Consider the following 12,211-nt stretch of genomic DNA (forward strand, 5'->3'; position numbering starts at 1 on the left):
GACACACCAGTGAGGGCATCAGATCCTATTACAGAGGGTTATGAGCCACCATGTGGTTGCTGGGAATTGAACTCAGAACCTCTGGAAGAGCAGTCAGTGCTTTTAAACACTGACCCAACTCTCCAGGCCAGCAAGTGCTTTTATCCTTCCCTAGTGAGCCAGATCTTGGTCAAGTCAGTTTTTTCAGAGTTTTGCAGGGTATTAGTCTCTCACCTGCACACTTCCTGGATAATGGCTTTCTGTTTTGGATTCATCTGAGCACAAATCCAGCATTTAGTCTAGTCTAGGTATAACATACCTTGGTCTGAGTAACTCTGATAATTTTGTGGACCACAGATGAATAGCCTGGTGCAGGCCAGCTACCAGAGTTTTTCCAGTTGACTCCTCCATCAACCTTTGGATTTGAGCTGTCCATTTCTTCTCCAGACAGCACCAACTGTTGCTGTTATCAGAATATCAATAGGCCCCACTGGTCTTATGACTGTTTGTTGAGCAGCCAGGTTAGTGGCTCAACAATTTGGAAGCTAAATAGCCTCTGGGATAGCCAAGATTTTTTAATGTCTTTTTTCCAGCGGTGAGAAGTCTACTTTCTCTAGAGATCATACCGTGGATGTGCCCTGTAGTAAAAGCATACCGACTGGTGATGGCCCATGGTAATAGTCTCCATCTACCCATCTGGGTCAGATTAATCAGGTCTGCGCTCTATGTTCTGGTACCCAGCTTGGGCCCAAATCATTTCAGATAAAGTAACTACTGCAGTTCCTGTGTATCTGGTGTTATCTTTTATGACAGTCATAGATAAACATCTGCATGGCAGTCAGACAAGAAGGTGCTGAATTGATGGCAGTAGGTTTCTCAGACTGGACTCAAGAGTGGTTCTAGGAGCAGGGCCTGGTACTGGGTCACACAGTCAGTAGAGAGCCAGCTTCCTGGTGTTCCTCAGAGGAGGGCCTCAGCCGTGCCTTGGGGTGCTATGAATATAAGATATTGACCAGAGTTAACTTGCTTGACCTCTTTTATTAAACTAGCAGTAGCCATCTCAGCTCTTCAACAAGTGGGTCATCCCTTGCCTACAGGGACCAGTCATTTGGATATGAATGTCACAGGGTGTTTCCATGGTCCCAAAGTTTGGGTGAAAACTTTTTGTCTTTTGTCTTGTGGACAAAAGGCTTTGAGCCAGTTAGAAGTACTAGGGCTGGAACTGAGGTTCATGTTTAAAGCCTCAAAAGCCTTTTGTTTAGTCTCAATACAGATTAGGGCTCAGTGCCCCTTTTTGTGTTGGTGTATAGTGTCCAGCAGCAGGGATACCTAACTGCACTTAGGAGCTCTCAAACGAGACTCTCATCTTAGAGTTAGAGACTGCTCGCCTCCCTCACTCAGCTGGCAGTCAAGCTAGGTAACCTCTGGTGTACAGAGTTGGCCTTCCTTAGCTGATGTTTTGTAGCCCTAGGCCTGTAGCTCTAGCAGGAGCCCTTCAGTGGTCTTCTTATAATGTATTTTCCCAGGAAAACCTCTCACGAAGAGCAGGTCAGCATTTATTGTCTTTACATCCTAGTGCTACCTAATCTAGGTGTTTAGCCTGCCTCTGAGTCTGTCCATTCAAAAGCAAAGATGGCTCGGCTCCCTCTGCCAATGGGAGGCTGAAGTCCGTCTTTCCAGTCCTAGCAGTGCATACCTGTTTCTCTGGAAGAATCGGACTCAGGAGAATCAGAGGTGCCAGGGTTCTTCACGGGCAGGAGAGGTGTGATGCAGGGCACCAGGGTGCCTGACTTTTTAAGTCAGGAAATATGGACTACAATATTCCTTTTGTTTCCAGGGTCATTCGGGGATTGTTTAATCTGGATGGAGGAAGTGGTACTAGTTAGTTGAACAATTCCAGGCACCTGGCCCGAGGCCAGTCCTGGGGAGCTGGTTTCTTCTGGCAGAGGATGAGACACCAAAATTTTGCTGAGCCTCTCTTTGTCTCTGTGCATCTCATCACCAGAGAAGGTGACCGTGGCTTTCAATTTATGCAAAAGGTCTTGTCTCAGTCAGCTCTCTGACTTTCTTTCAAGGCACATCCAGCACCTGGGACCTAGTTCTATCTATAATTTCTTTTTAAATTTTATAACTTTTTATTTACCATCTGAGGCTGACTGGTGACAAAGGAAATCTTTTTGGCAGTTGTCTTGATTCTTTCTAGAAGACACCCATGAAAGTTGTTTAGAGTCTCTTGGTCAGGTTCCATTGCTTGGCCTCGTACTCAGTTTTCTTTGAAACAGGTTGTGTATGTGGGGGGGGGGGGCGCCCACATGTATCCTTGGCTGTCTCAAACTCACAGGGATCCACCTGCCTCTGCCTCGTGAGTGCTGGGATTAAAGGCGTGTGCCACCACGGCACATGCGCCAGCATACCCAGCTGGGTTGTTGTTTTGATTTTTATGATTGTTTTTAAGAGGATGGTGGGCTTTGAGTTTTCCAGTTATATGAATTATTGGTTAAAAATGATGTAAATAATGAAAGAGAAATAAAAACTTTCTCTTTTCCTTGGGCCCAGCTCAGAGGAGCTTCTCTGGGACTTGGTAGAGCAGGCTCTGAATAGAGAAGGATGCTCACCTTGGAGAACTATTGCCACTTAGATGGCAAAGGGTCCCTGGAGGAGAGGCCTAACCCCTCCTCACCTCCACACAGGGGCCAAGCCTGACGGTGCAAGAGTCAAGCAACAAACAAGCAAGGCCTGCTGCTCCCAGAGTGGGGCAGTGGCAGGGCTTTTTCAGGGGTGGGGGATTCTCTGGGTGACCTGGCAAAGCCAAAAGGACTCACATCCCCAAAAGGAGGGGGCATGGGTCTTAAGCCAGAGGAACAAAACTGACAGAAACGTGTGACTATGGACTTTGACGGTGAGTTGTACAGCTTGAGAGGGACTTCCACCATGGAGTCGGCTGTGCTAAGGTGTGGGCCTGCTGCAGCCTTCGTTAGCAAGGAAAGGCAGGGAGAGAGGAGATCTCTTTCTGTACTTTAACCCTGTGACTGCAGGGTGACAAGGATGACGTTCGTTCCTCTGGTTCTGGCAGTGGCTGCCTGTAAGGTTGAGTGCTCTGGGAGCACTGCCTTCATCTCCAGCCTCATTATCCCTTAGGTCCCTTTCTACTTTTTATAGCAGTCACTCCTTAAAAACAGAAATAGCATCCTGCTATCTTTGCTAATTATGTTCTGGACAGTTGGAATAATGACTTATCCTAACCACACTTTCTGTTTCAAATGAGTGAGTGTATTAAGTATACAGCAAGCCAAATCATAAGAATAGATAGGAGGTAGACACACAGATAGATTACAAAACGTAATCAAATTAAGTGCGCTAACTTCCAGCACAAACTGGGTATGGTATCCTTTAATCCCAGCACTCAATATGCAGAGGCAGTTGAATCTCTGTAAGTTTGAGGCCAGCCTGGTTTACAGAGCAAGTTCTGGAACAGCCAGAGCTGCACAGAAATCCTGTCTGAAAAACAACAAATACCAACAAACAGTGCAGCACAGTGTTAGTGGGGAAGTCCTGTGTGGCAGGGTGGGGCGGGGCGGGGCGGAGCCCTGTGGGGCAGTCAGCTGGGTTCACGACAAAGTCCTGGGCAGAGCAGAGGGAGGAACCCAAGTGAAGGAACATGTAGCTGCAGAAAGGTCCCGGCTGGGGAGGGTGTGCGGTCAGCTGGGGCTCCCAGTTGGGCTTCCTCGGTGGCCTAGCTGCTCCTGGCCACACTCCAGCTTTGTCTTCCTCAGGATAAACAATAGTAACCTCAGTTGGAAATGGCTTAGCTTGCTAGCTGTTCTCAAGTATACAATATTCTCTCTCTCTCTCTCTCTCTCTCTCCCTCCTGTTCTCTTCCTGTCACAGAGTTAGGGGGCTGCATTCCATCCTTAGACAAGTGATCTCAAAGGAGACTTTAAGGTAAATATTAAATAGGCCTGAGTCTGAAATGAGGGGATGAGGGGGTGGCAACCCCACTTCCAGAACCTGCTTCTTAGGCGAACTCAAATAACACGTGGCAGTTTACCCATATAATGTATATTTACATACTTGGGGTAAAGTTAAGTGCGTTTGTGTGTGCTTATGTGCATGTGTGTGTGTTAATATGTGTGTGCATTTGTGTGTGGTGTGGTGTGTGTGTATGTGTGTGTTTGTGTGTGGTGTGGTTGCGTGTGTGTATGACAATGTGGTTAAAGGTGCTGAAATCAGGCCATCAATAGATTGGACTGAGGAACAAAACTCATTAGTCAGATAGGGAGAGGCAAAGGTTTGTATTCAGAACTCAGAAGTATTTGTTGGGGTAGAGAGTACAGGCTCTAGACAACCTACAATAGGGAAGGCAAAGAAAGCTGTCTAGATATCAGCATGTCCCTGAAGAGTGGTGAAGAAGACAAGTGGGAAAATGGGGCCAACACTGCTTGAAGCTATTGGTTTATCCAAAGCAGCATATTTCTGGAGCCAGAGCCCCCCACAGCAAAAGCTCCCGTCTCACTTACCTGTGGCCCCGAGCTGGCCTTTATTGTAAGCTGCTTCCCTCTGGGCTAATGTGTGGGATAAAGCAGGGAGGATGTCAAGCACCAGGCATAGCAGTGGGTGCTCATTGGCACCTCTCTGTCTGCAGGGGTCCCACAGAGGACCAGGATAGAGAGAGATGCAGACCACATCCAGGACAAAGGGCAGCCTGGTGCTCAGCACACCTGTCTCGCTGGTGGGGCTGGAGCTGGAGCTGGGGACTTCACAGGGTTTGGCCTGTCTAGAGGGGAAGGTCCACAATGCTTGCAATGCTCTTTCTGCTGGTCTGGTCTAGATGTTCACCTTCATAGCATTTTGGATATCGTCTGTGTGTCCCTGTGGTCTGTGCTGCCTACTCTGGGGCCCATGGAGGTTTGGTGATCCAACTCTTAGGCTGGGAGCATAGCTTCGCCATTCTCAGAGCCATTTTGCTCAGTTTCTCTGTACCAATAGTTTTGCTGTCCTTTCTCTGTCCCAGGGCCCCTCTAAGGGGTGCCTTGATGGCTCTAACAAGAAGCCAGTCTTCTGGGTCGACTTGCCAGAGGCCTGAGCCCACCTCAGCTTTCTGCAGGCCTGGCTCCCGGGATTCTAGCTATCCTATGTGCTTCTTGTGAGAGGAAGCCCGGCAGTGTAGATCAGGCTGGCTTCTAACTTATAGATCAGCCTGCCTCTGCCTCCCAAGTGCTGGGATTAAAAGTGTGTGCCACCAACACCTGGCTTTTAACAGAACCTCTTGATGTCACTCAGCACAGATGCCAAAGAGTAACCATCTCTACCCCAGCACAAACCTGGGATAACACTCATCCGTTTGAAAGATGCCCTTAGGGCTGGAGAGATGGCTCATCAGTTAAGAGCACCGACTGTTTCAGAGGGCCTGAGTTCAATTCCCAGCAACCACATGGTGGCTCACAACCATCTGTATTGAGATCTGATGCCCTCTTCTGGTGTGTCTGAAGAGAGCAATGGTGACCTCACATACATAAAATAAGTAAGTAAGTAAGTAAATAAATACATTTATTTAAAAAAGAAAGATGTCCTTAAATCAACAAGTTTCTCGTGGAGGAGACCAAGCATGGTACAGAATGTATTGTCAGTATTCTAGGAAACAGGCTCTCCTAGTTCAGGGCCGAAGAGATGGCTCATTTTGCCAAGTGTTTCCTGGTAAGCATGAGGACCTGGGGTTCACAGCACCCACATACCAGGCCAGAGTGGACTTAAGCTAGATGGCTTAAACAGGTAAAATGCTGCTGCTGGCAAGCCTGACTATTTGAGTCAACCCCTGGCCCCTGAATGGTAGAAAGAAAGCACAAATTCTTGCAAGTTGTCCTCTGACTTCCATACATGCACCACTCCAGCACACACATACACACACATACACACTCCAGCACACACATGCATACACATGCACACTTCAGCACACACATGCATACACATGCACACTCCAACACATGCATGCACACTCTAGCACACACATGCACACACATGCACACTCCAGCACATACATGCACACACATGCACACTCCAGCACACACATGCACACAAATAAATAATATGTAATTTAAAAGATTTTGGCAAGCCAGGCAGTGGTGGCACACGCCTTTAATCCCAGCACTTGGGAGGCAGAGGCAGGCAGATTTCTGAGTTCGAGGCTAACCTGGTCTACAAAGTGAGTTCCGGGACAGCCAGGGCTACACAGAGAAACCCTGTCTCCAAAAACCAAAAAAAAAAAAAGGGGGGGGGGTATACGCACCACACACACACACACACACACACACACACAGAGAGAGAGAGAGAGAGAGAGAGAGAGAGAGAGAGAACACCCACACATAGAAAGAAAGAAAGAAAGAAAGAAAGAAAGAAAGAAAGAAAGAAAGAAAGAAAGAAAGAACCCTCCCAGCTTCATCCCCGAATCCCCTAGGAGGTGACGTCCTTCAGCCCCTCCCAGCCTGGGGCACCAGGATGTGGCCCCTGATTCTAGGTACTCTAGCCTCAATTTCCCAACAGCTGTGCATCCCAGAGGAGCTTGTCCTGCTGCAAAACAGAAGGATAAGCAAAACTTGGGCTGTGGTACATGAGTCTCTAGAGAACCAGCTCTTGGCAGATATGTAGCTCGTCTTACAACAGCACCCAGACAGGTATAAGGACAGGGTTGACGTGAGAGCATGGGGAAGGAGGGACTAGACTGCGGAGACCACACCTTTCCCCTGCCAACCTGCGGCCATGTTACCCTCGGCAGCTTGCTCCTTCACCTAGGTGTCCCCTTTACTGCCTGCAAGCCTACAAGGACCTGTCTCTATGCTTCTCCAAAGACAAGCCTTGCCTGAGGGTTCCTAGAGCCCTAAGTCCCCACTGTTAAGTGGGTTAGTGCCTTTCTTTGCAGGATCAAGTGATTCTGGAGAATGGCCACCAGGGGGACCTCTAGGCACACATCTGACCGACCAGTCTTGGGTGTGTGGTGGGTTCCAGATCAGGCAGGCTAAGCAGACACTTTCCTCAAAATCCTGATACCCCAGGTTCGTTCTCTCTCTCTCTCTCTCTCTCTCTCTCTCTCTCTCTCTCTCTCTCTCTCTCTCTCTCTGTGTTGTGGTGTGCAGCCTGCAGGGCTGTGCCCTGCTCTGGTTGGAGGAGGGTCCAGAAGGTCTCTTAGGCTGGGTAGACTAGAATGTGTGATCCTGATCCTGGAACCCCAGATGTAAAGCTGGGTTTGGGTGCCCTTGTGAGTGAGGAGGCCTGGTGAGGTGAGGTGGTATGTTGAGGCCCCCTGGCTTTCCCTTTGACTCATGATCTTTCACATTCCCCCCGCCCTCCTTTCCATTCTGACCCCATTTCTGAGCTAAACTTCCAAACTGACTCCTTAGTTGGCAAGTTCTCATGGTCAGGTGCCCTACAGTTAACAGATCCTGTGGGACCCTCCCTCCTCCAACCTGAGCCAGCATGGGGAGGGGTCAGTATAACAGTACCAAGGTAGATGTGGGGGAGGTTCCTTCAGGAAGGGAAGAGCCTGTGGGTGTGGGTGAGGCTGGGGGAAAGGCCCCTGCCAGCCTGGTGGCACAAACAGGAAGGACAGCAGGCTCTGGCAGCCAGAAGCCTGTGGCCCCAAGCTGGCAGGATGGCCCCCTTCCTGCAGGTCCCCCACAGTCTTCTGGGTTCCTGACATGAGAGAAGAGGTGGGGTGGGGTGAAGTGAACTCTGAAGCCAGAATGTGACTCTCCTGGGGTCACCAGCTTGGGGAGAGGTGAAGAAAGATGCCGGGGCGGAAACAAAGGGGCAGATATCGCTATGGTTATCTTACTAAGCACAGAGCGACTGAAAAAGCAAGGGTACCTCTGCCCACCCCGTGCCCACCTTACGTTGGACCTCAAACCAGCTAGATAGTTTCCCATGGCACCCACACACTCCCTTCCCCTTTAGGCATTTCGAAAGCTCTCCACCACAATCTGGAAGTTATACCCTGCGAGGGTGTGGGCAGGGCACTTCTGAGGTGCCAATCAGCCTGCACTCGCCTCTGCCCCGGCCATGGCACTGCTGTCAGTTTCTTGGTACCTGTCTCAACAGCAGCCTTGTCACGTGAGACTATGGCTGGCGGTGGGGGTCGGGCCGGGCAGAGCACAGTGTAAGAGGTGATCCTCAAAGGGATGCTGGGGCGGGTCTGGCCAACACTTTCCTCCCGTTCAGAACTCCCGGTCTGGAGTTCTGGGACATGGACAAGCCAGGCTGCCATTCTCCGTACAGGGCTCCACAGTGTCCTGCTCAGCAGAGTAGGGGAGCTGGTGGGGATGGAGGGCGCTTAGCTAAAAGCTTTGTATAGGCTGAAGCTCTGAGTGACCCTGGTGGGCCACCCTACCCTGGTCTGCACTGGGTCATTGCATCCCCAGATTGGAAGGCTTGGTGAGATGGAGAGGAACCTTGGCTACGAGCTATAGCTTAGCCCCCCAGAGCCAGCTGGAGGGGAAACAAACAAGCCTGGACCTGAGGCTGGGACTAGCTTTCCTGTTTCTGGAGTGGATGCCAACCCCCTGCCCACCAGCCTGCCTGCCCACGTCAGGGACATGGAGACTCCTTCCCTTTCCAGACTGGAAAGCCCCCTCCCAGGAGAGCAGGAAGGAAGAAACCTGCGACTCTTCCAGCCCTGGACCTTGGGCTGAGCCTACAGTTCAAGGTTTGCATGTTCACAGGTCTTGGCAGGGAATGATAAGAATCCCCAGGGCACCCTGCCCCCACTCCACAGCAGGTAGCCCCTGGGTCTGTCCTTCAGGGCAAATGCTGACTGACGCCCCATCAGACTGTGATGGGCCCTCTTCTGAAGACTACAGTTCTGTGAACAAGGCATTCTCTAGAGGTGGCAGAGCAGCAGTTTGTGATGCCTGGGGATCTGGGAGAACAGGCCCGGCTTAGTGGGGGATTGGAGGAAGTGGGCATCATCATTACAGGGAGGGGCCTCTGTGGCCTCCTGGAGAAATGCAGTTGCTCTCTTTGGGTGCCCTGGGGTTGGGTGGTGGGCAGAGGATGGAGGTGCTCATTGGGGAAGGGATCACGTTTGCTCAGAGTGCTCACAAGGGTCTTTCCTTTTCCTGAAGGCAAGCAGGCCTCCTCCTCCTCCTCCTCCTCCTCCTCCTCCTCCTCTCCTTCCTCTTCTTCCTCCTCTTCCTCCATATGCCTAGTTGATCATTTCTAGGGACCAGCATGGTTGGGAAGGGGACCTTGTCTTGGCCTTCCTCTTGTCTCGATTCCCTCTTTGAGCAGAAGACAGGGTGGGTGGGGCAGGGTTGGATAGTGGTTGGTGCCAAAGATTGAAGGGGTAGGGCGGGGCAGAAGTGGGAAGGCCCCTGGCTTCTTCACCTTGGTAGACAGCGAGGAGCCCCAGAGGCTGAGCTGAGCAGCAGCTGTGATTTCAGGGTTGGAGAGGCTGCTGTGATTTGAAAATCTCCTTTCCTTGGGTGACTGATTCCAGAAGGCTCTGGATGAATTGTACTGGTGAGTGCCTGGCCCTTGAGCCATCCCAGCTGGGGATGATGGGGACTTATGGGTGTCCCTGAGCCTAGGGTGACAGGGCCTCTCCTTTTTTATTCTGCTTCAGGTTGCCTCCTCACCCGGAGGCTGCGGGCCTGGGGCGGCCTGGCTGGAGGGGCAACGTTCACGGTAATCTGGCTTTTCTGGCTGCGGGGATCAGCTCCGGGAAGTGCCCCAGTGCCCCAGCCCACACTTACCATCCTTATCTGGCACTGGCCTTTCACCAACCGGCCGCCAGAGCTGCCTGGTGACATCTGCACTCGCTATGGCATGGCCAGCTGCCGCCTGAGTGCTAACCGGAGCCTGCTAGCCAGTGCTGATGCTGTGGTCTTCCACCACCGTGAGCTGGAGACCCGGCGATCTCGCCTGCCCCTGGACCAGAGGCCACATGGACAGCCTTGGGTCTGGGCCTCCATGGAATCGCCCAGTAATACCCATGGTCTCCATCACTTCCGGGGCATCTTCAACTGGGTGCTGAGCTATCGGCGTGATTCAGATATCTTTGTACCCTATGGTCGCTTGGAGCCTCTCTCTGGGCCCACACCCCGACTACCTGCCAAAAGCAGGATGGCTGCCTGGGTGATCAGCAATTTCCAGGAGCGGCAGCAGCGGGCAAAGCTGTACCGGCAGCTGGCCCCTCATCTGCAGGTGGATGTGTTTGGTCGTGCCAGCGGACGGCCCCTGTGCGCTAACTGTCTGCTGCCCACGTTGGCCCGGTACCGCTTCTACTTGTCCTTTGAGAACTCACAACATCGGGACTACATCACTGAGAAGTTCTGGCGCAATGCACTGGCGGCTGGTGCTGTACCTGTGGTGCTGGGACCTCCTCGGGCCACCTACGAGGCTTTTGTGCCACCAGATGCATTTATACACGTGGATGACTTCAGTTCTGCCCGTGAACTGGCTGTCTTCCTTGTCAGCATGAATGAGAGTCGTTATCATGACTTCTTTGCTTGGCGAGACCGGCTCCGTGTGCGACTCCTGGGTGACTGGAGGGAGCGCTTCTGCGCCATCTGTGCCCGCTACCCTTACTTGCCCCGCAGCCAGGTCTATGAAGATCTTGAAAGCTGGTTCCAGGCTTGAACTCCTGCTGCTGGGAGAGGCTGTGTGAGTGGAAGATTGATGTTGAAACCGAAGAGCTGAGCATCCAGGCTTTTGGTCACCATGGGACTAACCCAAGGCTTTAAGTTCAGTGAGCAGGAAGTCAGGGTATAAAGAGAAGACTGGGCTGAAATGCCATATGGATGAGGACTCTGGTGGGCTTTAGAGGAGGGGTCCAGGGAGAGAGCATATGGGGAAGGTGGCTGAGGGTCCCTGATTTACCTTGACCGTGCCCATGGCTGAAGGCTCAGATGAAAAGGCGAGGTAGTACTCGGAGCTGGGACAAGCACAGGACCCTCACTTCCCCAGTCAAGGTGCTTAGCCTCAAGGTTACAGATGCGTGCTCCAGAACTCTGGGTGCAGACTTTACACTGGGCGCAGGGGGTTGTGGAAGAACAGTGCAGATGGTTCTGGGCTTTTGACACCACAGTTCCCTCGGGGAAAGAAGCACCGCTAATAAAGACACTGACAGAAATCTCCTGGTCAAGTCTGCTAGGCAGCAGAGCTCACCAACCAGCTTCCTCTGCTCATTTCCCCCCGGCAGCCATTGGGTTTCTTGTTTCTGCCCGAGAGCCTTGCCTAAGTGGTACCTTACCGGGAACTCAAAGCCCACGGCAGGTACAGACCTGAGAACTGAGGTCAGACACAGCTGTGGCTGAGGTGCCACATGTCATAGGTCTCAGTGGGAGGGGTGTCCTGTGTGACGGGGTGTGATGTATGATGGCTGGTAGAGGTATCCGTTAGGGCTTTCGATGAAGAGCCTGCTGCAGGTGCCCACTGTGTTGGGCTGGGTAGGCCGGGAGGAAGTGAGAGGTGAGCCTATGAGTGTGTGACAGATTGAGCTCCTGGGACGGGCAGGGGCTTGGGTTTGTCCGGGGATGGGGTAGCAGTACAAGCAGGAAGCTGCCCTGCCCCTGTGGTTTGTGGGAAAGGCCTGCCCATGGCTTCCTGCCCTGACCTAGCCTCATGGGCTAACTGGAGAGAAGGAAGCGTCCTGAGCTGGGTGGAGTCTTGTGTCATCTCCCACCGCCCAGGAGAGGAGCTGGGAAGTGATGGGAAGCTTTAGCCCTCGACGGTTTGCATTCACTTTAAGAGCAAACTGCACGTCCCAGGCTGAACACCGCACACCCTCCCCCTCCTAGTCACAGGCGGGGAAACCCAAACTGGCCTGCAGCCTTCAGACAGTCCTCAGGGCCTCTGAGGAGCTAGTGGCCCTCTGCTGCCCCCTGCCGGCCACATGGAGAAAATAGTCCTGTGACAGGATCAATAGGCCCACATCTAAACCTGGCTAAGGACCCACCAAAGGCCAGGCTCTAGGAGCAGAAAGGAGCTAGGCTTACAAGAATATGGAGTAGGTGGGGAGGTGGGTGGTGTTGGGGTAGCAAGTAAACCACTTATATAAGGGACAGCCTGTCTTCACGTTCACCCCTGCTTTCCAGCCCCCTTTGTGCAGTCTGGCTAGAGCGGGGAGGCCTGATCTGGCAGCCACAATGGATGACTGTGGTAAATTTTCACACTTGTGATGTCTCAGCACCATTTTGAATATAAACCTAACTTTCTCAGGCCAGAATTAGGACTCTCTGATCTT

At 52.0% G+C, this 12,211-nt stretch overlaps 1 protein-coding gene across 3 annotated transcripts; it reads left to right on the forward strand.

The window, feature by feature from the left end:
- Window positions 1-8,101: 8,101 nt before the first annotated feature.
- On the forward strand, window positions 8,102-11,098 carry Fut7 (fucosyltransferase 7). Of its 3 annotated transcripts, none has more exons than XM_021194799.1 (3): window positions 8,397-8,671; window positions 9,287-9,486; window positions 9,590-11,098. In XM_021194799.1, exons 2-3 carry the CDS (start codon window positions 9,474-9,476, stop codon window positions 10,603-10,605), a joined length of 1,029 nt encoding a protein of 342 aa, XP_021050458.1. In that variant the 5' UTR covers window positions 8,397-8,671; window positions 9,287-9,473; the 3' UTR covers window positions 10,606-11,098. The 3 variants fall into 3 exon arrangements, with proteins under 3 accessions (XP_021050456.1, XP_021050458.1, XP_021050457.1); XM_021194798.1 differs by having other exon boundaries at window positions 9,464-9,486; XM_021194797.1 differs by lacking the exon at window positions 9,287-9,486 and having other exon boundaries at window positions 8,102-8,671.
- Window positions 11,099-12,211: the final 1,113 nt, after the last annotated feature.

Source organism: Mus pahari, chromosome 3, assembly GCF_900095145.1.
Source record: "Mus pahari chromosome 3, PAHARI_EIJ_v1.1, whole genome shotgun sequence".
Taxonomy (NCBI): Eukaryota; Metazoa; Chordata; class Mammalia; order Rodentia; family Muridae; genus Mus; species Mus pahari.